Source organism: Scomber japonicus, chromosome 6, assembly GCF_027409825.1.
Source record: "Scomber japonicus isolate fScoJap1 chromosome 6, fScoJap1.pri, whole genome shotgun sequence".
NCBI classification, from domain to species: Eukaryota; Metazoa; Chordata; class Actinopteri; order Scombriformes; family Scombridae; genus Scomber; species Scomber japonicus.
In genome coordinates, this window is record NC_070583.1 from 33,076,400 (window position 1) to 33,104,248 (window position 27,849).

Below are 27,849 nucleotides of genomic sequence, written 5' to 3' on the forward strand. Positions count from 1 at the left end.
TTAGATCAAGGCTAAAAACATGCTGCTGCCTTTTATTGAATCGAAAGCTTTTGATTGTCTTTCACTGCCCTGTAACTTTTATTCCTGTTCTGTTTTATTTTATTTGAGCTCATTTTTATTTCCAACTTAACACTTTTGATTTGTATCTAAACGTCTTTCCTTTTACATTTTGTCTTGTTGTTGAAATGTGCCTTACAAATAAACTTGCCTTGGTCTTTTAGCCTTCTCTCATCAATTATGGGCATGTTTAATTGGTTGAATATACTCACTTATATTCAATTACAGTCCTGGCAGTGTAGAGAACCATTTATACTTTAATGTTGTAACATTTTCAGATAGCACAACCAAACAGTTAATTATTTATTATTCTTATTTCTATTCTTATTCTTTCTTTAAGACTCACAGTGAGGTTAAACCCATGACTGAAAGAGGCTAAATTCGGCAAAATACTTACTACTATATATATATACTAGATTTTGCCTTTTAAGTCTTGAATTACCTCCACTTGCATCAGAGGCGGTCCTGGCTAGTTATGCGCCCTGGGCGCACCGACTATTGGTGCCCCTCCCCACAAATCCTTCATCACACAAAAAAATAAGATAAATAAATGAAATATAGTATGTAAACACCAAAGTAAATTACACACATCCGCCATCATACAAATGAATAAAATAAAATAAATGAAAAATACTAATAATTAACGTAATCTGACAGACTTTCACCCTTTTTACAACTGGCATTAAAATGTTTTCTGGGTGATTAGATTGCTATCAGGGAGTGCTTCACCACATGAAAGTGCAGGTGTAAAGTTATTTATTTATTGCATTTTCACATAACCCAATAATTAACATGTAGCTATAACGGGTCTGCATTCATTTTTATAAATGTATTACTATTTATTTGGAAGCAGCAGTTTGTGTTGTGTGGCCTGGGATCATAATCATCACAGGTCAGTCTATCCCCCGCGCCCCTCCCCCCTTTGCTTTTCCACTGAGAGTGAGACTCATTCACAACCTGCTCACAGCCTCTGCAGTTGCAAGCATAGACTGTATATAGGTCGCAAGTTGATCCCCCGCCCTCCTTCCTCCTTTGCTTTTCCGCTGAGAGTGAGACTCACAACCACAGCCTCTGCAGTCGCAAGTTGCCTTTTCTTCTGACACACACAACCTGTATACGTTACTCTCAGGAGCAAGTTGACGTGATAGTAGGGGCGCCTCATCGCCCACTGCACCAACTTGATGTGGAAATGAGCGGTATTAGTCTAGAAAACTTTTTTTGAGGATGGACCCCCCCCCCCCCTTTTTTTTTCTTTTTGAGGGCGCTCGTGCGCCCCCAAGTAGATGCCCACATTGCCCATAGCAAAAACCGCCACTGACTTGCATACACACTCTATGCTTATGTTTATTAATGTTATCAAGTGCGTTGTAATCTTGTATGAAAGGTGCCATACAAATAAAGTTAGTATTATCTATAAATATATTTCATAAATGTTTATTTTAGGTTACCTTCAGCCTACATAACCAACTTAATAATTCATCCTTATTTGGGTGTGAATGATTTTCGTTCTAGTTACAGAACACATTCACGAGTGACTGACACATTTCACTCTTTATTTGATGGTATTATAAGGACGTATTAACTACATCCTGTGTTTGTTTTTAGTTTTGGATATCACACACACATTAAGTTAAAACTCGTGAGCACAGACCTACAGTAACACAACACCATATATAATACTAAGTTTACCATGAGAGGAAATCTTCAGGATTATTCCTAAAACTTTAGTATGACATCATAAGCAACTTACTTTTCTCATGCTGGGAGACAAGTTAAAATCCAATGTGTTGAAATGTCCATGTCAGCTAATAAAAGATGCATTACTCCCTAAAAGTAGTTGTGATGTAAAAACAAAGAAGTAACGGGCATGCATAAATTAAGCGGATGTGTCTCTGACAACTCTGTGGAACAATTGTAGGAGGTCGAACTCATGCATGTCAACAAGCTGTAAGGAGGAGGAGAAGAAGAAGAAGAAGGAGGGACAGAATCAGTATTATGAAAGTGAAACATAAAACTAAAAAGATGAGAAAGCCGCATGGTTTTTGTTGGCAACATGTCCAACTAAGAGCATGTTGTAGTTTTAGTGTTGAAACTTGTATTTAGATTTTTCAGAGTGAGATTTAGAAAGTTACAGTTACACATTTTCTCAAAATCAATATGAGCTTAAACATGTGTTTTTGAATGATTGATCAATTTTATTTGATTAATCAAAATGTGTGTTGGTTTGTTCCTTTACTGGGTGGGACTTCCTGTCTTCTATTGTTCATGTCAGTTGCACTTGGCTGATTTTCAGTCTCCCTGCATGTGCCTCAGGTTTACACTGCAGTCTGTCTGCAGTGTAGTGCTGCCTGCCTCAAAGCCACAAACCCCATTCTCCAACCTGCTCATACAACCCAGTACCCCTCACCTGCTCCACCTGCTCCTGCTCTGCCACTTTCTGCCTCCTCCTAAGTCGGACTCTGCTGTCTTGCAATAAACCCTTTTTTTCTAAACTGCCCGTCTATGAGCATGTATCCGGCACTTTGGATCAATAGTAAGTATAACAACAGCCCACAGAATGTGTCTACAGTAATAAAACTAATCAGGTTATCGCAATAAGGTCACAAGACTTATTTCCATGTTGTCCTGAAGTCTAAGGAAAAGGGATTACACCAATTTGAGAACATAAATATTATACTATCATGAAAAATAATAGTTCAGACACGACTCCAGGTGTTTCACTATGCTAACATACTCAGCATCCATTTTTCAGCTGTTCAAATTGACACAGCAGTACAGTGGGGAAAAAAGCAGGAAATCTGATATAACTATTACAAAATATAACACACGTTAAAGATGAAACCAGTGGTTTCCAACATATTTGTCTTTTGACATCTTACAAATAGCAGTGTGTTGTTGGTGTCATATTTTCTGATTTAATATTGATAATATTAATTATCATTGATTATGGCATTATTATTAAACAGAGGTAGTTATGTCAATAATATTGTTGATAGTATCTGTACTAACACTTTACAACAAACATTTGCACTATGAAATGCATTCAGACATCCTTGTTAATATTTCACTCACCCCCATTTACATCCTTAACAGTGGACAAAAAAACCCCCAAACATTTTAATTGTATTGTTTTGTGTCTTTATTCCTGAGCTGACATGGACACTACAGTGTTTACTGCAACACTACATTAAATCTGTGTGTAAATTACATGCCAGTGCAATCATTTCTATTAACTCTAACATACTATTCAAATATGACCTATTTTTACATTTTAGAGCATTTTAGTAAAAGGAAATACAATGCATAATTTTGTGTGTGTGTTTACCTGATACACTTGTTTTAAATGCAAATGTTCAAATTTGAACTGTGTTTATTAGAAAATGCCAAAAATCACAAATCTTTATACTCTATAAAATGTAATCCTGGACCATGTACAGTGACTGTGACTGTGAATGTCTTTTGTTTTTCCATAGATAAATATAATACACTGTTTGCTCTCTGACAGCTTTATTACGGATTAATTAAACATTAATTAATAACTGATGGGGGAATTTATGAATGTGAATTGGTGTAGGGACTATTATGAGTCAGAATATTATCAGTATATGGTTAATAATCATTGATAAGGAACATAAATTCTGATGCAGTTTGTACAAAGAGTAGTATGAAGTGTTTGCTGCACTCTGGTGGATTTAGAGAGGAACTACATCATATTACATTTCAGCTCAGATACGATAACGCAGTAAGACATGGAGTTGATACCACATGATAAAATAAAATACGTCTACATGACCAAACAAAAATAATTACACTTAAGCCTTCACATTTAAATACAGTAAATACTACAACTTATTATATTGGTCTGATAATAAGAAGTATCCGTGATTATAGTAGTAGTATTTCTATTAACCCTTACATACTATCAGGAACATAAATACTGGTGCAGTTTGTACAAAGAGTAGTATGAAGTCTTTGCTGCACTCTGGTGGATTTAGAGAGGAACTACACCATAATACATGTCAGCTAAGACACGATAACGCAGTAGACGTGGAGACGGTGGAGTTGATGCCACATGATAAAATAAAATACATCTACATGACCAAACTAAAGCAGTCAGGCATGAACATTGTACTGTTCTCCCTGTGTGTTGTGTGCTTTGTGTACGTTAACACAGTTCAACAGTCAGCCAAACTCAGGTACACTTGAGCCAGGATCGGAGCTCCCTTTATTTCCTTTGATTTAATAGTAATACCACGAGTGAAACTGCAAATGAAAAACAATACAAAACCTTAGCGACACGCTGTAAAGAAAACTAATAAACACTAATTAACAATAATAATATTTAAAGAATAGCTGAAAAACGACACGGCACAAAAGAGCCGTTTACCCTAACAGATACATTGTTGCTAAGCAACGCTCACTTTACACTTTCTTTCTATGACTTTACATCAGTTCACAAATTACTATTGACTTAAGTTAGATAATAAACATCACACATTACAATACTAAACTCACCAACCTATCATCACATATTATACATCACTTCAAATCATCAAATTTACAGCCATTGCCTTCGTGAGCATGACAAAGACGACTCAGATTGACCAGCCGTCCTTCTTAACTGCTGGTTGCTACGTTACTGTTATGTAGCCTTCAAAATAAAACTCCAGAGTGTGTGTCTTATGCAGAATTTCTTACCATTAAATCATATCTAATACATTCATTCTGGGAGCAGAACAAACATTATAAAAATAAAAATACAAAATAATTACACTTAAGCTGTCACATTTAAATAGAGTAAATACTACAACTTGATATATAGAGGCTATGTATATGCAGTGACGTGCGGTGAGGTTCATGTCTGGTGAGGCACTGACTTCATCACAATCAGATTTACAAACATATGAACCCTACAGAGTAGCTAATTCACCATTTGATTGGCAGCAGTTAACAGGTTATGTTTAAAATCTCATATCAGCTTTCTTTAAACATACAAACTGTAGCACACAAAAAAACACATTTAATTTAAAAAACGTTATTATGGTCTTACCTTTACTTATAAATGAAGTCCATGTGGCGCTCCTTCTGAACAAAAGCATCGATAACTTGTTTGTAGAAGTTGCTCACTGTAGTTGTACCTTACTGTCACTTATTCTGCAGCTAATGAGTCGTAATGAGAATCACTGGGATCAGGAGCGCCCCCTGCCATGAGGCCGGAGAACTGCGTGCCTCACTTAGTGACTTTTTGCAGCCGTTTTATGCTGCTCAGCACACGAAACACGCTACAAACACTGTACATTATATCATCAGCTAAACTATGGAAATTTAGTTCATATAGTAAAAGTGTTTGAACATGTTAATAGCGACATACAGAGAGACAGCTGTACAGCTGTACTGTCTCACTGCATAGCATGCCAGAGCAGTAAACCGAGTCATTGCGCAATCCATGGTGAGGCTCGCCTCGCTGCTGCCTCACTGCGCGTCTCTTTTCAGTGTTTGATCAGTACATGTGAAAATTCAGCGATTTTGAATTAAAAATAATCCGAAACTGGTAAAGTTAGATAAAAAATAACGTTATAGTGCAAATCACTGGACAAATATAACCATTTATAATTTTTTTCATTTTTAAGTCTTTTTCCATGATAACAGGTGAGGCACGGCCTCACCTGCCTCCCCTGACCGCACGTCACTGTGTATATGCATATATTTAAACACTAACAGCTCTTTTCACTCACTATCTTTAAACATTTGTTATGCATAGCAACACCGAGGCAAGTCCCTTTTTTGCACAAACATACTTGGCAGTAAATCTGTTTTGGAAGAACAACAATAAGAAATACTGAGAATTACTGTTTCGTGTGGCCCTGCAGGGGGCGGTGTTGCACCCTGCTTGCTGCTCGGACCTCTCTCAGTCGCTCTCGTTTTTTTAAAAATGTATTTTTATCTCTCGCTCTCTGGTCACGGCCCTCCCTCTGTCTTTTCTTTTATACAGTCTACGGTCTTTGCCTGTCTGTTCTGTTTTTAACAGGAAGAAACACTTGAGAGCATTTGAGTATTTGGGGAGGAGTGGGAGGAATCATCAGTCTCTCTGTAGTCACTGACCGAAACCCGACCAGGGGAACATTTCTTGTTTTCTCCAGCATGTTTTTGAACGCTGGGTGTAGTTTGATATTTTAGTTTGTGATGGAGATTACAGGTAGTCTAGTTTTCGGTTTTGTTCGGTTGAATTGATCTTTTATTTATTTTCAGCTGAGATCTCCACTCCAGAAGTTGCACCACATGAATGACATACAATAAAAATAACATGCAGTACAAACGTACATCAGTTTCAAAGACAGTGGTGGAATAGACAGACTAACACTGGATGATCCTACACATATACTGCCTTAAATATACATCCATACCACCTCCCAACCCTCCATCATAGCATTCACATCACATCGCCTCACATCACCCCTCACCACATCACCATGTCAACCTACCAAAACATTCATTCTGTCATAAATATAGTTTCAGTCACACATCCCAACACTCGCATACATCCATTCACTGGCTGGAGTCATAAATGTACATTAATTTCCATATACAGAACCATCACATGTTGGCACAGGGTGCTCGAGGATGCCCGTATTAGAAAGAATGATTTGCTGAGGCTGTTTGCTGAAAACATGTGACAAAAAGTACCCCTGAAGTGTCTTTCCTCTGTCTGTTCGATCGTTATAGGAAGGAAGCTGCCTTTGTCCAAGCTGTGCAGATTGTCATCTTTTTGCATGATGTGTCTAAAAAGTGTTTTATTGGATCCACGCCAAGATAAGATATTCCTTTATTAGTCCCCTAGTGGGTAAAGTTACAGTATTGCAGCAAAAGGTAGAACAAGCATAAATAAAAAGAATAAAGAACAATAAGTAATAGGTACAAAAGCAATAAAAAGACAATAGTAGTAACAAAATATAGTAAAATAAAAAAAGTAACATTATGTAAAAGAGTAATATTGGTGTTGGTGTCTCAATATATGAAATTCTCAATCTGGCAAAACATGGTGTAGGGTACCCACATCTAAAAACCTTCACAGGTGCTGGATCAAAAATCAAACTTTAAGCAAAAACTAGACAGAGAATGTTGCTTTTGTAATTAAAGTTGCTGGGCCCTTTTAATACAGTATGCGGATCCTCTTTCTGGTTTTTAAAAATTCACCATATGCCAAATTATTTTTGAGGTGGTGCAGATAAAATGACTCATAGTGCGAGACAGACAGAGAATTATAATCAGTACGTTTCCTAAATAGCATAGTATGTCATTTATAGTCATGATTAGATCTAGGAAGTGCATCCTTTGTTTGGAGAGTTCAGTAGATAATTTGATGTTCTTATTAGTACTATTAAGAAATCCATTTATTCATTATGACTACCTGAGATGACCCCTGTTGTCATCTGGGTGTTTCCTCTCTGCAGGCTCCTATAATTGTATTAACTTAGTGCATCCAGGCTGATGTACTGACAGCTGTAGTCTCTCTGCCTCTGTTCCCTCCTCTTGATTTGGTTATGCTTATTTACTTACTTTACTTCCATGTACTTTCACAACCCTCACACACCCACATTGTCCACTAATGCTTTACTTACACTACCAATACCACTGAACTCCACACCCCACACTTTAAATATTTAGTCAGCCTGATAAGTTGTAATAACAATTTTGTCAAAACTCAGACAACCTACCTGTTCAGCCTGGCATTTGATTGATAAGAATTGTTCATAGCCCTTTTTTTATTTTATTTGTTTTGATTTATGTTATTATTCATTTTGTTTTGTTTTTTTGTTCTATTTTATTTTATGTTATTGTATTATTATTATTATTATTATTATTATTATTATTATTATTATAAGATTTATCTTCTTATTGATGTTATTCGTCTGTTTCTTTTGTTTTTTAAAAATCTTTTTTTGAACCTAGTTTTAGTCTTTTATTGAACTTCATTTCTTTAATTTCATTTTACTTTTATTTTCTTTTTAAGCTATCTTAACCTAGTTTTTTACTTTGTACTTTTAATAAACAACAATCATTTTTATCATTATTTTTTCTTTTGTGCATTGGTCTAAATATTTGACCTACATTAACCTGTATGAAAGGAGGATATATAAATAAAATGTGATTGATTGATTGTCTGAACTTTTTGTCTAGAAACAGGAACATGACAAGGTGCCTGGTTTAAAATACATTTATTTGAAAGATGACTGTGTGAAACCTTCACTGATCAGCAGCTTTTACATCACAGAATGACATTGCACATTAACTCCATTCATTATAAATTACACAAACAATTCAATCTCATGTTTACCTGCAAAACTTATGACATCAGTGTACTGTGTTAGTAAATATCAGCAAACTAACACATTATACACATATAGCCATTACATCAGCACGTTAACATCATGATCATGTTCATGATAATAGGAAGCACTGCTCGGCTGTAGAGTCAGGATTGCAGTATTGAGGACATATGCCTCAATACTGCCTCAATACTGCAGGTGAGACTAAATTCACTTCCTATACACTCTTATCAAGTGTTTACCACAATTCACCAGTATATTGTGCAACACCAGTCCAGTTGTTGGCAGTAGTGCACTTATAGGCTGGTTTTAGAATAAACGATAATCCACTGACAAGAGGAAGTTTAAGTAAAGGTTTAAGAAGTTTATGAAAGATGATTTTGAGAAACATGTTTGATTCTTAGAAACAGAAACCTTTCAAAATAATATTGTTTTATGACTCTAATGTACAGTAAACCGACATACTTCTAGATAATGGAATTGCTTTGTATTTCTCATCACACCCTTTCAATGTGTGTTTCCATCAATGCCACTACCTGTAAAACAGTAACGGACACACAAAATGCAGCAAATTCAGACTATCTGATCAAATAAATAAAATAAGCTTGAGATGTGGACTGTCTTCGTAGTTACATATACTTGAACACTGCAACAGTTACTGGAAAGATGTCACACAAGTAGACATAAATAAAACAAATTCAACATAGCAAGACTAAACAAATAACTCTTGAGCTGTTTTATAAAAGTATCCCTCCCACATAGTAATCAACCATAGTAATCAAAGTCAACCTTTAAGAGTTTTCATCCTTTGCTGGATGATTTATAGCTGCAGCGCATTTGGCTTTTTAAGCCACATTAAGCTTAATGGTTTCAAATTCAGCACAGTCACCAAGCACTGCATCAACCTCAATGAGTTCATACAGTGTTCCTCGACAAGAGTCTGCAATCCTGATGGCTCCCTCAGTCGCTGTATGTCCACATAGATCAGGCCATTAAAAAAGTTCAAGTATAAATCCCTGAGGAATCGTCTCTCTCCCGGAGATGAGTTTGGCAGACAGAGTAGTCTCAGCACACATCACACAGACATTAATTCTCTTTCTAAAGCACACTTTGCTCATGCAGTACATCTTCCTTTAACTACAGAAGACAGCAGTAAACAAATCACTACCTCTGGACCGGTAAGCTGTGATGGAAGTAGTACTTAGGTCCTTTACTTATAACAAGTGAAAGTGGCAATACCAAAATATAAAAACACTCCATTACAAATAAAAGTCTTGATTTCAAAATCCTATTTCAGTAAAAGCACATAAGTATCATTTGCTAGGTTTGCACAGCTTTTCTTGTTAGGACATTGCATTGACTTCACTGAGAACAGCCCAATCCAAACCTTATCCAGAACCTCAGAAATTACATTTGGCCTCATTGGGAATGGGCTTTGGTCCCCCTCAGGACAACAGGTCCCGACAAGGTTGGTGTTTATACTGGGGTGGTCCTCAAGAGGCAACAAAAACATGCAGGCACAGACAGAGAGAAAGACACACACACAGGTACGTTGTCCTACGTCACTTTTGGGGACATTACATAGAACCATAACAAATAAACTTGATGCAGGAAGTCAGTTTATAATTCAGTTTTGATTAAAAAAAAGCTACATTTCACTTGCTGTCTTTTCAATGAAGTTCAAAAGTTCTTTTTCGGGGGAAATATATACATGTATTATAAATAAGTACACACACACACACACACACACACACACACACACACACACACACACATACATATGTTTTTCCTCTTTCAAGTATAAGGACCTGTTAACCCCCTGGGGTAGACTACAGATAAAATCAACTTGACTAGACTTCACTTGGTAGTAATCCGGTCTCATTGAGAACAGTATTGACCGCAGATATGAGGCGGTCGCTGTACTTCAGTAGTCTGCCGTCATAATCCAGCTGGTCAGCTTTCATGTCTGGTGTCCCAGCTCTGTACAGACAGGAAATAGAAACACATCAGTTATACACAACATGAGCTGCTGGTTTCTTCTTCACTTTGCAACTCTGCATCTGAGATAATAACTGGACGGGTTATTTCATGATTTATGTCACGACCATCAGTTACAACTATTTCAACTTTTCTGAGAAGTTGAATTTTTTTCCTGAAGAGTCAAAAGCCCTCAGTATTACAGAGTATGTATCAGCCTCTGCTGTCATTCCTACTGCAAAGAACAAGAAGCTTGTTAGACACAAACTGGAGATAACATGCACCAGATTTACTGACATTATCCAAAACTGAACCTGAATAATTAAAGGAACAACCAAATTGTCATTCTTAGCTTCAGCTTGCTGTTAGCGGTGCATACAACAGAATTTAGATGTTTTTTACTGAAACACTTCTTGGGAATTGCATTTGGCTTTGCTCCTTAAGGAGGACATATGATGCTTTTTGTGATTTTCTATTTGTCTGCTGTCTTCTTCTGCACTGTGCAATTCTGCATCTGAGAGAATAATCGAACAAGTTATTTAATGATTTATGTCACGACCATCAGTTATCAGACATACAAACTGAAGTTAACATGCGCCAGAGTAACTGACCTTATTCAAAACTGAGCCTGAATCTGTAAGTGAACGACCAAATTGTCATTCTTCAACTTGCTGTTAGTGGTGCATACAAAAAACTTTTAGACCACTTCTTGGGAATTGTGTTTGGCTCTGCTCCTTAAAGAGGACATATAAAATAATGCAGCAGTCTACCTTGTGTGGTACATCCGAGCTATATCCCTGTCAACCCAGGTGCAGCCTTTCTCTGACTTCAGCAGTCCGTGGACGGTAGGTTGGAAGACAGCTCGGGGGTTAACGATGACCTTGGAGTTGCCATATTTATTCTTTCCTGTGACGGGTCTTTGGTGGAGGTGAGCCAGGATGTTCACTCCAGGCACAAACTCCCAGCCGGGGCTTTCTATAGGTTGCTTTTGGGAGGCTGAAAGAGGCACTGTGATTGTGTGGGGGAACACATTATTTTGAAACATGTAGCACTTGTCGACACCATATTTCTTCTCCAGCTGTGGCAGTAAGTCCGACCAGCTGGTGATAGAAAAAAGCACAGGTAACACTTTTTAAAACACTTTATAGTTACAAACAGCACACAGACAATTAGTAAACGCTCCAAAGCATATGCATAAGGCTTAGTGTGGCATTTATGAACATTTACAACTCTCAATATTATACATAGACATTTAAAGATTGACTACAGTTAATAGGTATGTATGACTAATTCACATAAAAGTATTTTAAATGAAAGGTAGTGTCTTCTACATTTTCTGCTGACCATGACATGTACAGAGCTGCTACTTCTATAGTTGTGATTTTAAATCTCCTGGTGATTGTTATTAAATTAAATTTAATAAGTTGTTTAATATGTGTCTGAGGCCTTGAGTTATCACTTTAGAACTGGGTTAAGAAAAGTGATTATTATTGAAGTTATGATTACAGAATGCATTAGTACATTAAGTGATGCGTGTTCATACAAACTGTTTTATTCTTCTGTGACATAAAGTGATGCTTTATTACAAAAGTAAATTATCTCATTTAGTAAAACAAGCAGTTTCATGTGTCTACCTGTCGACAGACTGGGGCAGTATGAGCTCGTCTATATCCTGCAGAGACACGTATTTGGACTGGTACATGTATCTGTATAGACAGTCGGTGAGAGCGGGGATCTGGCCATAATACTGGATGTCACCTGGAGAACGCGCAGGTTGCCAGCTGTGAGATACATTCAGATGTTTGGAGATCGTCCAAGGAATCACTTCTACTAAACCTGAGGAGACATTTGAAGAATTAGGAAGGACACACATCATACAAACTTCCCAAGGAAAACAACACAATGCAAGTTTATATTCAAGTGGCAAAGTCTTTCTGAGGTAAGCATGGCTCATGTCTGTGAGGAGGAAAGGAAACATCAGACTTTTAAAATAAGATAAGATAAGATGACATCAGATTTCCGATTTCGAAGACTTGTGACTTTTCGTTCAGAAGTTCCCAACCTTTTTGACCAGTAAACCCTTAAAACCACTGGCTGTGACCAGTTCATCCCAACAGTGTTTTTCTTTTCTTATTTCATTTTCATTCATTTTTACAGAGTCCCCCTGGGGGTCATGTGGTAGATTTCTAAGACCTGCCTCTGAATTCACAGTTCGTGCACATGGATTACATGCCCTCCTCTGGATGATGGTAACCTCATCCACCCAATAAGTTCAACTTTATCTGCTTGACTGCTCAATAAATACCAAATTACACATAAAAGCTGCGAATCAATTTAACTGGTTTCACTATTGTTAAATCTGCTGGTAAATCTAGATAAAATTGAATTTACTGGGTGATGTGGTCACCACAGTCCATAACAGGCAGGTCCATTTCCTGAAGAACAAAAGAAGGCAAGTAATCCAAGTGTAAAGAATATCACAGTGTTTTTTCTACTACATGACTCCATTGGAGTCCTTAAGACATATAATGATCCAGTTATTATTACATGATGAAAAACTAAGGTTAGAAGAAAGTCAAATCTTTGGCACATTGACTGTATCAGAGGCAGGAACATCTTCATACTAAAAATCTTGGACTTTCTTTCTGAGATTTGTTTATATGAGCGCCCCAACAAAGTTTTATACTGCCCAAACTTATTAAATCTGTGGTATCAATCACCTGCTCATGAAGAGGTGCACATGCGTGAGATTTGATTTTTAGTATAATTAACACCCTCAAATGTCCATATAATATTCAGCTCTGTTTGTTTCAAACAGTAGTTGGCCCGTAGTCATACTAAAAGAAGCTGAAAAAATGACAAAATATGAATCCATCAGATCAGCTGTGTACCTCAACAGAAATAAAGAGGCAATGCATGACGGAAGATTAAAAAAAGAAAAAAAACCCATACTCCACCTTTTTTTGTGTAGTAGTCCAGTACACGCTGTGTTTCAGGGCTGCAGTCACGCTTATAGATGGCAACTCTGCCCACCCCCAGTAACTGCATCATTTCCAAACTCTGGACCAACTACAGTACAACACAATATTTAATGGATGAAAATGTGCCCACAAGTCTTATTTCATCCTTCTGCCTGTCTCGGTCAGGATGCTTGAGAAAATAAATAAGTGTTAATGTGATGTTACCTGCAGGACGTTGTTGTAGTCATACATGGTGGAAATGCAGACGGTGAAGTTGTAAGATAAGGCAACACTCTTGTTCTGGTTTTTTACCTCCAGATATACCGGCTCATGTAAATCTAAGAGGCCACAAAAAAAGATATATTTTAGATATATTGTCACATTTGCATTTCTTTTTCCTTTTCAGGGTTAACGAACGCAACTTGTCTAGAGGTTATTGACAGCACATTCAAATAGGAAAGAAGTTTGAAAACACTTGAATAGTCGTCACCAGGGAAGAAACCATATGTCTGTTGATGTCTGTATGTGGGTTTAAAGACTGCAGACTCATTGAAACACACATCTAAAACTCATCTAATTACTTGCTGTCAAGTAAAAACTGGACTTTGTATAAAACGGTTTTTACATCTTCAGTCTGTTGCAAGAGGGGAACATAAGGTCAGCTGGTCAAATGTTCGAATCCAAAGTCAACACTAACTGCTGCAATGTAGTTAAAAAAGAAAAAATCAGCACATATCTTTGTTGTCCTCTTCCGCTCACAAATGTGCAGAATGATCTTTGTGCAGAGATTGTTTTAACACTCATCTGCTGATGGAGGGAAGTTTATTTGTCCTCAGCTTAAATTTAAGGCATGTAACGATTATTTGGCATGATTTGTGACATCCCAACTAATTTAGAGATCAGTCATGGTTCAGTATGCATCAAGCAGCAACCACCACGACTTGAGGTTGAAGTGCTGACGACAGCTGCTAGATGCTCCAACTGACTTCCAATCAAACAGCCTAAACTTCTGTTTACATACACTTCACGCACAGTTTTAAAGGGGTGACGAATGCCACCCTTACGATCTCTTTGGCCACCCCAGATGCACATGTAAAATGTCTGCCAATCATTGGTCTTCACCTTGGTTTGGTGGACTGTGGGTGTTTGGTCAGCACAGTTTCTACTGAGACACTGTGCCTGTAGGGTTAACGAACGCAACTTGTCTAGAGGTTATTGAATTAACATACAAATCAAACAAAATGTGCCTTAAAAAACATGAAACATTAGCTAGATAACAACACATCAACATACCAGTGCCTTCATCACCCAGACCAAGACCTTTCACATGCAACACAGTGATATAATGACCCTTTCTTCTTTTATAGTTTCCTTGGTAACTTAGTTAGCAAAGACACTGCATTTGTTAAATTGTACTGCTGAATTCACCAAAGATCTTAAAAACGCAAGAGTCACAGGAGAGAACAGAGCAGACCCAAATGCAAAGGTCGAAACCAGGACTGACGAAAAAAGAAACACAGTGCAGAAACAGATGAGTATGAAACAGGTGTAGCACATGTTTCGCAACTAAACAAACGCTGACATATTGTCCTGGCAGGATGTGACAGCAAGAACTTGACTAATGCTATCTATCCATTTACCTTGAGATAATATGAGACTAATTAAAATATAATGTAAACAAAATAAGTTGTTTTAGCTTTAGAAAGACTAAGCTTTAAGAAATGCTATTGGAACATTTATTTCCTAGGCTGTGCGCAACACACACTTGCAGAGAAATGACACCTATTTTTTTTCATTTATTTATTTATTTATTTTTTTAAACTTACAACTAAGCCAAAGTAAACCACCAGACAAAAGGAAACTAATTTTGAGCAGCAATTTCTTATCTCTCCACAGGAACACTGGTGAACTTCCTATCAACAAAATAAGGGAACAAGCCTCTCCTCCAGGTCCTGATGCTGATGAATGTGAGTTCATTGCATCTGAATAACACTGATAACATGTCCTCTAAAAATAATCAATATATTCTTTGTTAGTTGTGCTGGGTGGCTCCAGGTTTAACGTGTATCATTGTGTGAGCGTAATCAGGACATAATTCCTGGCTGGCCCAAAGTAAACTCCCTTGAATAAATACAGATGAAAAGTAAATGGCTCATGGTTGCTAACACACACACAGACAAAGGAAATTCCAATCCAATGCACGGAAGCTGAGACAGTGTGTGTAAAAAAACTGTCCTATCCTGTTGTGAAGAATGGCAGACTGCGCACAATAGCTTCAGGATCAATTAAGATTACATTTCCCTAGATAAAGGAATTTCACCTTCAAGGAAAAGTGTTGGCACTTAAACCACTGCCTTTTTTCCCCATGTCAAATCCAACTGTCCTTATACTGTCTGACTATAGTCTATAGTAAGTATACTGCCTTAATTAATTAATTAGTTATTTTGTCAATTTTTTTATTTGTTGTTTAGCACCCTCTACTGGTGGGTTTTTATAGCAGTAATTTAGGTCACATAGTATGTGTCTCTAGCTGATGACATCATCAGTAAGCAAGCAGGGAGCCCTCCATGTTAGAGCCACAGGAAAGCTCATGCCTTTTTTATTGGACATCATCCTGATATCCAGGCGTTTGAAAGCATCAAACACGCACAGTAAATGAATGAACTGATTCATATTGTTTTCTGCTATTTGATGTTTTATAGACCAATTAATAGAATGTGAATCCAGAAAACAATCTGCAGATTAAATTATAACAGCTGTGGGTCAGGAGGTAGAGCGGTCGTCCACCAATCAGAAGACTGGTGGTTCAATTCCCAGCTTCTCCAGTCCACATGTCCATGTGTTTTTAGAAAAGACACTTAACCCCAGAATTGGTATAAATGTGTATGAATGGCTAGTTTCCCTCCATGGGTGAATGAGACGTAGTGTAAAAACACTTTGAGTGGTCATAATGACTAGACAAGCGCTATATAAGGACAGTCCATCTACCATTCAAACTGTTAAAATACATGTTGTCTCCTGTAATCTTCAAATAATATGACACAAGTTATAATAATGTAATAATAAAGAAGCCTCGGTACCAGAGCTGGGGGCATCAGTGGTCACAGCGATATGAGAGGGCGTCTCACAGCCTTCAGGAAGAGGACACATGATGTCCGCTGTGCCGTATGAGAAGCCAAAGTGGTTACCGTAGATATCACCGACCCCTTTAGAAAAGTACAGTTTCTTATTGCAGCACATGCTGCAGCTATAGTTTTGACCCTCGCTCCTCAGCACAATGGAAATGACACGAACCTGGCACACCAAGAGGAAAAGAAAGAGGATAATATGTTATTCACATTTATCTTTAAAGTAATGTGTATCTTTGCCATTTCAGTAAAGTAATTTGAGTGATTGATAGACTGATAAGATAATGTGATAATGTGAGACTCTCACTTGTATTATTGCCATGTTGCACTCATGGGTGCCACAGATATTCAAACCTGCTCACTAAAGATGCCTTAAACTATGCAACAACAGTGATTGTATATTTTTATTGCAGGTCACATTGTGTGAGACTCGGGCTCAGTCTTTGGTCTCCAAAGTTCGTCTGTCAGTGGGTGAGTCTCACAGTTAGATCTAAGACACTGTTTTGCATTGATGACCAAAGATTTCATCAAGTTTTTCCAGTTTTGTGGGTGGTGGACCCCCAAATTATGGATGTGTCCATGACCCTGACCCCCATGGTCCTGCTTGACACACATGCCTGCATTATTAGGCTATTATTAGTCATACTTCTATTATAATTATCATTGTTAGTTATAATTGTGCTTCCACCTGGCCACCCATCTTCTACTTGAGATTTCTTCCCATTAAAGAGGTGTTTTTACTTTCTGCTGTCGCTAACTGCTGCTCATATGGGAATAAATGGGGTCTCTGTAGAATAAAGAGATCTGTTCTGTGTGAAAAGTACCCTGAGGTAACTTCTGTTGTGTATAAAAAAAAATTGAATTGAATTGAAACAGATCAAAATCACACAGTGTAAAGAAGCTTTAACTTCGGCTCACTTCACTGACCTGTCTTTCTTTGCGGTGCTCCATATAAGCCGATAACAGCAGTGTCTTTGTCCCATTGACAGCCATAAAGGCCACCTTTTCTTCCTGAGAAACTGCGCAAATGACAAATGTTAAATTCATTTGGTGCCTAATTGCTCAACATTGTTAACAGTTTTCTTTTCACAAACCACACACTGCTCTGCACTCACACCAGAGTAACAGCAGAAAGCAAAAGAAAATTCAGCTGGAGTGATCACACAGTTAAAGCATCAGATTTGTATCATCCAGGTCATACTTTCATGGGTTATCTTTAACCATAATTTCTATCAGTAATAATAACCTCTGGTCCCGACAAGGTTGGTGTTTATACTGGGGTGGTCCTCAAGAGGCAACAAAAACATGCACGCACAGACAGAGAGAAAGACACACACACAGATACGTTGTCCTATGTCACTTTTGGGGACATTACATAGAACCATAACAAATAAACTTGATGCAGGAAATTAGTTTATAATTCAGTTTTGATTAAAAAACAGTGCTACATTTCACTTGCTGTCTTTTCAATAAAGTTCAAAAGTTCTTTTTTGGGGGAAATATATACATGTATTATAAATAAGTACACACACACACACACACACACACACACACACACACACACACACACACACACACATACACACACACACACACACACACACACACACGTGTTTTTCCTCTTTCAAGTATAAGGACCTGTTAACCCCCCGGGGTAGACTACAGATGAAATCAACTTGACTAGACTTCACCTAGTAGTAATCTGGTCTTTTTGAGAACAGTATTGACCGCCGGTATGAGGCGGTCGCTGTACTCCAGTAGTCTGCCGTCATAAACCAGCTGCTCGGCTTTCATCTCTGGTGTCCCGGCTCTGTACAGACAGGAAACAGAAACATATCAGTTATACACAACATGAGCTGCTGGTTTCTTCTTCACTTTGCAACTCTGCATCTGAGAGAATAATCGGACGGGTTATTTCATGATTTATGTCACGACCATCAGTTATAGTTATTACAACTTTTCTGAGAAGTTGAATTTTTTTCCTGAAGAGTCAAAAGCCCTCAGTATTACAGAGTATGTATCAGCCTCTGCTGTCATTCCTACTGCAAAGAACAAGAAGCTTGTTAGACACACAAACTGGAGATAACATGCACCAGATTTACTGACATTATCAAAAACTGAACCTGAATAATTAAAGGAATTGTCATTCTTCAACTTGCTGTTAGTGGTGCATACAAAATAATTTTAGACCACTTCTTGGGAATTGTATTTGGCTTTGCTCCTTAAAGAGGACATATAATGCTTTCTGTGATTCTTTTTATTTATTTTATTTATTGTTACTTTTAACCTTTTTGATGTTTTGCATTATTTATCATTTCATGATGCTGTCAACACCATTGTAAATAAGGATTACTCCTCAATGGTCTCTCAAGGTAAAATAAAGGTTGATAATCTTTACATTTAGCTTGTTTTGCTTTTTCTTGTTTTAAAAAAATCATTTTTTACAAAACATGTAATTCTAGAAAATAACCTCACTGTGCAGAGACAACCAAAATATATATATTGATGAATGTGATTTTATATGTATTGTTGCTGTTGTTAGGACCCCAGGAAGATGATCAACCACGTTGTGGAAAGTAATCTGGACCCAAATAAAGAAAAATCATACTATCCTATAATAATAAATTGATTATGTTTGAGTTCTGGGCCAAACTCTAATTTGAAGATTTAATCTTGGACTTTTTTGTCATTTGCTGACATTTTATTAACCAGATGATTCATTAATTGAGTAAACAATCAGTAGATTAATCAATCATTAAAATAGTTGTTAGTTGCACATATGATTTCATTAGAAGTACAAGACCAGCAGTCTACCTTGTGTGGTACATCCGAGCTATATCCCTGTCAACCCAGGTGCAGCCGTTCTCTGAATCCAGCACATCGTGCACGGAGGTTCGGAAGACAGCTCGGGGGTTAGTGATAACCTTGAAGTTGAAATGTTCATTCTCTCTTGTGACGCGTCTTTGGTGGAGGTGAGCCAGGATGTTCACCCCAGGCACACACTTCCAGCCGGGGCTTTCTATCTGCTGCTTTTGGGAGGCTGGAAGAGGCAGCATGAAGTTGGTGGGGAACAAGTTATTCTGAAACATGTAGCACTTGTCGACACCATATTTCTTCTCCAGCTGTGGCAGCAAGTCCGACCAGCTGGTGATAGAAAAAAGAACAGGTAACACTTTTTAAAACACTTTATAGTTACAAACAGCATTTAGACAATTAGTAAACGCTCCAAAGCATATGCATAAGGCTTAGTGTGGCATTTATGAACATTTACAACTCTCAATATTATACATTGACATTTAAAGATTGACTGCAGTTAATAGGTATGTATGACTAATTAACATAAAAGTATTTAAAATGAAAGGTAGCGACTTCTACATTTTCTGCTGACCATGACATGTACAGAGCTGCTACTTCTATAGTTGTGATTTTAAATCTCCTGGTGATTGTTATTAAATTTAATTTAATAAGTTGTTTAATATGTGTCTGAGGCCTTGAGTTATCACTTTAGAACTGGGTTAAGAAAAGTGATTATTATAGAAGTTGTGATTACAGAATGCATTAGTACATTAAGTGATGCGTGTTCATACAAACTGTTTTATTCTTCTGTGACATAAAGTGATGCTTTATTACAAAAGTCAATTATCTCATTTAGTAAAACAAGTACTTTCATGTGTCTACCTGTCGACAGACTGGGGCAGTATGAGCTCGTCTATATCCTGCAGAGACACGTATTTGGACTGGTACATGTATCTGTATAGACAGTCGGTGAGAGCGGGGATCTGGCCATAATACTGGATGTCACCTGGAGAACGCGCAGGCTGCCAGCTGTGAGATACATTCAGATGTTTGGAGATCGTCCAAGGAATCACTTCTACTAAACCTGAGCAGACATTTGAAGAATTAGGAAGGACACACATCATACAAACTTCCCAAGGAAGACAACACAAGTTTACATTCAGCTGGCAAAGTCTTTCTGAGGTAAGCATGGCTCATGTCTGTGAGGAGGACAGGAAACATCAGACTTTTAAAATAAGATAAGATAAGATGACATCAGATTTCCGATTTGGAAGACTTGTGACTTTTAGCTCAGAAGTTCCCAACCTTTTTGACCAGTAAACCCTTAAAACCACTGGCTGTGACCAGTTCATCCCAACAGTGTTTTTCTTTTTTTCTTTTAATACTTTTTTACAGAGTCCCCCTGGGAGTCATGTGGTAGATTTGTAAGACCTGCCTCTGAATTCAAAATCCGTGCACATGTATTACATGCCCTCCTCTGGATGACGGTGACCTCATCGACCCAATAAGTTCAACTTTATCTGCTTGACTGCTCAATAAATACTAAATTACACATAAATGCTGTGAAACTGGTTTCACTGTTGTTAAATCTGCTGATAAATCTAGATAAAATTGAATTTACTGGGTTGTGGTCACCACAGTCCACAACAGGCAGGTCCATTTGCTGAAGAACAAAAGAAGGCAAGTAATCCAAGTGTAAAGAATATCATAGTTTTTTTCTACTACATTACTCCATTGGAGTCCTTAAGACATATGATCATCCAGTTATTGTTATACGAGCCCATAGTCATACTAAAAGGAGCTGAAAAAATCCATCAGATCAGCTGTGTACCTCAACAGAAATAGAGGCAATGCTTTGACATGAAGGAAGACTTTAAAAAAAAAAAAAACCACCATACTCCACCTTTTTTTGTGTAGTAGTCCAGTACACGCTGTGTTTCAGGGCTGCAGTTGCTCTTATAGATGGCAACTCTGTCCACACCCAGTAACTGCATCATTTCCAAAGCCTGGACCAACTACAATACAACACAGTATTTAGTGGATAGAAATGTGCCCACAAGTCTTATTTCATTCTTCTGCCTGTCTCGTACAGGATGCTTGAGAAAATAAATGAGTATTAATGTGATGTTACCTGCAGGACGTTGTTGTAGTCGTACATGGTGGAAATGCAGACGGTGAAGTGGTAAGGTAAGGCAACATTCTTGTTCTGGTTTTTTACCTCCAAATATACCGGCTCATGTAAATCTAAGAGGCCACAAAAAAGGGGTTAAGATTAGGGTTATTTTAGATATATGCATTTCTTTTTCCTTTTTCAAATAGGAAAGAAGTTTGAAAACACTTGAATAGTCGTCAACAGGGAAGAAACCAAATGTCTGTTGATGTCTGTATGTGGGTTTAAAGACTGCCCACTCATTGAAACACACATCTAAAACTCATCTAATTACTTGCTGTCAAGTAAAAACTGGACTTTGTATAAAACGGTTTTTACATCTTCATTCTGTTGCAAGAGCGGAACATAAGGTCAGCTGGTCAAATGTTCGAATCCAAAGTCAACACTAACTGCTGCAATGTAGTTAAAAAAGAAAAAATCAGCACATATCTTTGTTGTCCTCTTCCGCTCACAAATGTGCAGAATGATCTTTGTGCAGAGATTGTTTTAACACTTATCTGCTGATGGAGGGAAGTTTATTTGTCCTCAGCTTAAATTTAAGGCATGTAACGATTATTTGGCATGATTTGTGACATCCCAACTAATTTGGAGATCAGTCATGGTTCAGTATGCATCAAGCAGCAACCACCACGGCTTGAGGTTGAAGTGCTGATGACAGCTGCTAGATGCTCCAACTGACTTCCAATCAAACAGCCTCAACTTCTGTTTACATACACTTCACGCACAGTTTTAAAGGGGTGACGAATGCCACCCTTACAATCTCATTGGCCACCCCAGATGCACATGTAAAATGTCTGCCAATCATTGGTCTTCACCTTGGTTTGGTGGACTGTGGGTGTTTGGTCAGCACAGTTTCTACTGAGACAGTGTGCCTGTAGGGTTAACGAACGCAACTTGTCTAGAGGTTATTGAATTAACATACAAATCAAACAAAATGTGCCTTAAAAAACATGAAACATTAGCTAGATAACAACACATCAACATACCAGTGCCTTCATCACCCAGACCAAGACCTTTCACATGCAACACAGTGATATAATGACCCTTTCTTCTTTTATAGTTTCCTTGGTAACTTAGTTAGCAAAGACACTGCATTTGTTAAATTGTACTGCTGAATTCACCAAAGATCTTAAAAACGCAAGAGTCACAGGAGAGAACAGAGCAGACCCAAATGCAAAGGTCGAAACCAGGACTGACGAAAAAAGAAACACAGTGCAGAAACAGATGAGTATGAAACAAGAAACAGGTGTAGCACATGTTTCGCAACTAAACAAACACTGACATATTGTCCTGGCAGGATGTGACAGCAAGAACTTGACTAATGCTATCTATCCATTTACCTTGAGATTATATGAGACTAATTGAAATATAATGTAAACAAACGTTTAGCTTTAGAAAGACTGTTAAAAGAAGTAAAAGCAGAAAGATAATATAAAATAATAAGGCCTTAAGGAAAAGGAAACTAATTTTGAGTAGCAATTTCTTATCTCTCCACAGGAACACTGGTGAACTTCCTATCAACAAAATAAGGGAACAAGCCTCTCCTCCAGGTCCTGATGCTGATGAATGTGAGTTCATTGCATCCGAATAACACTGATAACATGTACTCTAAAAATAATCAATGTATTCTTTGTTAGTTGTCCTGGGTGGCTCCAGTTTTAACGTGTATCATTGTGTGAGCGTAATCACGACACAATTCCTGGCTGGCCCAAAGTAAACTCCCTTGAATAAATACAGATGAAAAAGAAATGGCTCATGGTTGTTAACACACACAGACAAAGGAAATTCCAATCCAATGCACGGAAGCTGAGACAGTGTGTGTAAAAAAACTGTCCTATCCTGTTGTGAAGAATGGCAGACTGTGCACAATAGCTCCAGGATCAATTAAGATTACATTTCCCTAGATAAAGGAATTTCACCTTCAAGGAAAAGTGTTGGCACTTAAACCATTGCCTTTTTTCCCCATGTCAAATCCAACTGTCCTTATACTGTCTGACTATAGTCTATAGTAAGTATACTGCCTTAATTAATTAATTAGTTATTTTGTCAATTTTTTTATTTGTTGTTTAGCACCCTCTACTGGTGGGTTTTTATAGCAGTAATTTAGGTCACATAGTATGTGTCTCTAGCTGATGACATCATCAGTAAGCAACTAGGCAGTCCTCCATGTTGGAACCAAGGGAAAGCTCATGCCTTTTTTATTGGACATCATCCTGATATCCAAGCGTTTGAAAGCATCAAACACGCACAGTAAATTAATGAACTGATTCATATTGTTTTCTGCTATTTGATGTTTTATAGACCAATTAATAGAATGTGAATCCAGAAAACAATCTGCAGATTGAATTATAACAGCTGTGGGTCAGGAGGTAGAGCGGTCGTCCACCAATCAGAAGACTGGTGGTTCAATTCCCGGCTTCTCCAATCCACATGTCCATGTGTCTTTAGACAAGACATTTAACCCCAGAATTGGTATAAATGTGTATGAATGGCTAGTTTCCCTCTGATGACAGGTTGGCACCCTGCGTGGTAGCCCCTGCCATCAGTGTATGAATGGATGTGAATGGGTGGATGAGATGTAGTGTAAAAACACTTTGAGTGGTCATAACGACTAGACAAGCGCTATATAAGGACAGTCCATCTACCATTCAAACTGTTAAAATACCTGTTGTCTCCTGTAATCTTCAAATAATATAACACAAGTTATAATAATGTAATAATAAAGAAGCCTTCAGTACCAGAGCTGGGACCATCGTCGGTCACAGCGATATGAGAGGGCGTCTCACAGCCTTCAGGAAGATCACACATGATGTCCGCTGTGCCGTATGAGAAGCCAAAGTGGTCACTGTGGATATCACCAACACCTTTAGAAAAGTACAGTTTCTCGTTGCAGCACATGCGGCAGCGATAGTTTTGACCCTCGCTCCTCTGCACAATGGAAACGACACGAACCTGGCACACCAAGAGGAAAAGAAAGAGGAGAATGTTATGTAAATGTTATTCAAAGTTTTATCTGTGAAGTAAATAATTCAAGTGATTGATAGACAATAGATAATGTGCCTGATTATTTGTGCACACAAAGAAAATTATATTACATTTCAGGTTTTTCAGTAAAGACTTGGAAGACAGTTCCTTTTGAAATCTTGACCTTCCTTTAACCCCTTTTAACACTCACAAGTATCATTAACATTTTGCACCCACGGGTGCCATGGGTATTTAAACCTGCTCACTAAAGATGCCTTAAACTATGTGACAACAGTGATTGTGTACTTTTATTGTAGGTCACATTGTGTGAGACTCAGGCTCAGATCTAGGACACTGTTCTGCATTGATGACCAAAGATTTCAAGTTTTTCTCATGACAGTTACATTTTGTGGGTGGTGGACCCCCATGGTCGTGCTTGACACACCTGCATGCCATAATTAGGCTATTATTAGTCATACTTCTATTATTATTATTATTGTTAGTTATAATTTTGCTTTTCTGTGTCACACTCTCCTTCCCTCTTTCTCTCCGGTCGAGGCAGATGGCCGTCCACCTTCTACTTATAAATAAAATTGAGTTGAATTGAAACAGATCAAAATCACACAGTTAAATTGGCTTTAACTTCTGCACTGACCTGTCTTTTTTTGCGGTGCTCCATATAAGCCGATAACAGCAGCGTCTTTTTCCCATTGACAGCCATAAAGGCCACCTTTTCTTCCTGAGAAACTGCACGAATGACAAATGTTCAACACAATTCAGTTGGTGCCTAATTGCTCAACATTGTCAACAGTTTTCTTTTCACAAACCACGCATGGCTTTGCACTCACACCAGAGTAACAGCAGAAAGCAAAAGAAAATTCAGCTGGAGTGATCACACAGTTAAAGGATCATTTTTGGGATGGTTTCATTTCTATCAGTAATAATAACTGCAGGGATCTGGGAGCCTGCTGACATTTCATAAAAGAATACAGACAGGTAAAAAAAATGAGAAACAAAGCCAAACTTTTTGCAAGAAAAAGCAAGCATAATTGTGTGGCAGTACTACTGAACATTTCCAAACTGATTTCCTGCCACAACTGAACTTCTCTGACTCTGACCTTCCTGTAGTAGTGTACACATCATTTTCCTGTGCAAAGACACACTTTTACCAACATTTCATTTGGTACTGTCACTTACTTTACCCACAAATGAAGTGGTTCAGATAATCTGAATAAACTGTTGTCTTGTCTGCATCTTGCCTAACAGTCTGGGTGCTTGTGTGTCTTACTCTGTTGGACAGATTTGTAGTGATGTCGTTCCCAGATCTCAGCAATTAAGTAACATCATCAAAACTGATTGAAATGATGGAGACAAGTATGAAAATAAATCCCAAATTGCTGGGTAGTTTAAATGATCCACACATATATTTCAGTGAAAATGTGCCATTAGGTTCACAATTGTTCCAATTGATCTTAAACCAGCAGTCCGATTTCCGTATGAACAGTGAAAGAGGTTTTCCTCACTGTAATCATTCCTCCTGTTTATACTGACTATTAAAAGTTATTCAAATGTGCTTTCAATGGAAGTGATGGAGGCAACATTCACAATGTGTCCACACAGTCATTTAAAAGATGTGAAGTTTATTTCCAGCTTCAGCAGTCTTAGTTAGTCATATCAAATGGATATCTGACACATTTACAGTCTTTTAGCATCAAATTCTCTCTTTGTGTTTCCCTGTTGAGCATTGAAACATTGAAAGTAGATATTGAAACATATCTACTTGATTTGACTCATATGGATGACTGAAGTTTCATATTAGCTTCAGATCAACTTTTAAATACATGTTTAAACAGAAGGCGGACTGTGGATTTTGTTCCCCATCACTTCTTCTAATGCAGGAGGAATGATAACAGCAAGAAAAACAGGTTTCAATGTTCATCTTGGCTCCTGACTATTGTTTTAAGACACACTTGAAAAATTGTGAACTCATCATTTGACACTAGATATCTGCCTTAAAACCAAGTCTCATGAAACAAGTGTTTAAGCGGAAAGGAAGAAGAAAAGAAGAGAGCTGAATCTGTAGTGATATGAAATACATTAAACAATTGAAATAGGTGTATGTGCACATCAGTATCAAGATTTTACAGCTTCTTTAGAGAGCAACTTAACACTAACTCAAACCAGAACCATAATACCATGATAATACCTTCTTTTAGACTTTCCAATTATGTTATTTGATTGATTTCGTAGGGGTTTACAGCCACACATTTTTTGGTGATCGTGTATGGGAATGTGCTTTTTGGGCTAGTTTAAGAAACTTATGGTCAGCACCAGCATCTAGTGACCGATTGTGGCATTATACTTTAAACTACTCAAGCTGTGGTAGTTGTTCGGCCAGTGTGTGTCACATGATGGACCTGGAAGTTAATTGCATGGTTTGGCTGCTATTTCAAATTTGTGTCACGGTCCAGCGCTGCTCTTGTGGTGAGATGTGGTTACATGTACAACAGAGCCCATTTCTAACCACAATATTCATGTCCAACAGTGATACTGGCTGTGTTACTTCTGTTGGGCATCAATTTCCTCTTTCAAAACCTTTTTTAGACAACTTTTTCTCTACATGTATCTGCTGTATCAAATTTGTAGAATAGAAAAAACATTTCTAGGAGACAGGGTGTCTTTAATATATAATATCTTGGAGAAGAAATCCAATGTTTACCCTCATTTTTTCCCCATGCAATAAGTGTTTAGAAACATTAGAGACATTACAAGCAACAGAATTATTAATACTTCAAGAATGATTGTAAGTAACAAGAAAAAAGAAAATGAGCTGACATTCAAGAACTGATAAAACTGGAAGAGAAATGTTTTCCTTAGGACAGTTATAAAACAGATTAAATCTCCTAATTACACACAGACTTTAGCAGAGAGCAGCATTTGGTTGCAGATAGTTTACCCTTTTTCTTTGCACATATTGACACTGCTGGTTTTGGCCCGGCTGGTCTTGGCCTGGCTGGTTTTGGCACAAAGATTTGACGCTCCCTGCAATAAATGATTTGTGTGAGAAATGTTCAGGTTCATTTTTAAAGAGAGCACTTCTAAGAAGCTGTGCTCCCAAGAAACAATCTTTCTCTCCCACCTTAATCAAAGAGTTATTATAAAATGTTTGTGTGTGAACCTTATCAAATCTGAAGTAGCTGTCTGATAAGAAAATTGACTTTTTACTTTTAAAATGTCTTCACAGACTTAAGAGTGAGTTCATGTGCAGGCCATTAAGCACCACTTGGGGAATCAAGATTATAGAAATATTCTTAACTTCTAGGAACAAGTTGTGGCAGGTGAGGTTTTTTTCTCCTTTCAGCCCTGACCACTAAGTGGCTGGAGGCAACGATCCAACTGCGCCTTGATTGCGTCCACCTTCTCTCCACCGGAGCTGGTGTCTGCATCGGTCTCTGGACACTGTGTCTCAG

General features: G+C 37.8%; 2 protein-coding genes across 2 annotated transcripts; both read right to left on the reverse strand.

Annotated features, from left to right (window-relative positions):
- Nucleotides 1-10,228: 10,228 nt before the first annotated feature.
- LOC128359974 (uncharacterized) lies at nucleotides 10,229-27,397 on the reverse strand. Its single transcript, XM_053320287.1, has 9 exons — nucleotides 27,336-27,397; nucleotides 25,035-25,126; nucleotides 24,154-24,367; nucleotides 21,464-21,489; nucleotides 13,547-13,633; nucleotides 13,319-13,430; nucleotides 11,996-12,119; nucleotides 11,132-11,461; nucleotides 10,229-10,364 (listed from the first exon to the last, which is right to left on the reverse strand). Exons 2-9 carry the CDS (start codon nucleotides 25,098-25,100, stop codon nucleotides 10,235-10,237), a joined length of 1,089 nt encoding a protein of 362 aa, XP_053176262.1. The 5' UTR covers nucleotides 25,101-25,126; nucleotides 27,336-27,397; the 3' UTR covers nucleotides 10,229-10,234.
- LOC128360996 (uncharacterized) lies at nucleotides 19,190-21,254 on the reverse strand. Its single transcript, XM_053321566.1, has 3 exons — nucleotides 21,149-21,254; nucleotides 20,128-20,329; nucleotides 19,190-19,593 (listed from the first exon to the last, which is right to left on the reverse strand). Exons 1-3 carry the CDS (start codon nucleotides 21,240-21,242, stop codon nucleotides 19,260-19,262), a joined length of 630 nt encoding a protein of 209 aa, XP_053177541.1. The 5' UTR covers nucleotides 21,243-21,254; the 3' UTR covers nucleotides 19,190-19,259.
- Nucleotides 27,398-27,849: the final 452 nt, after the last annotated feature.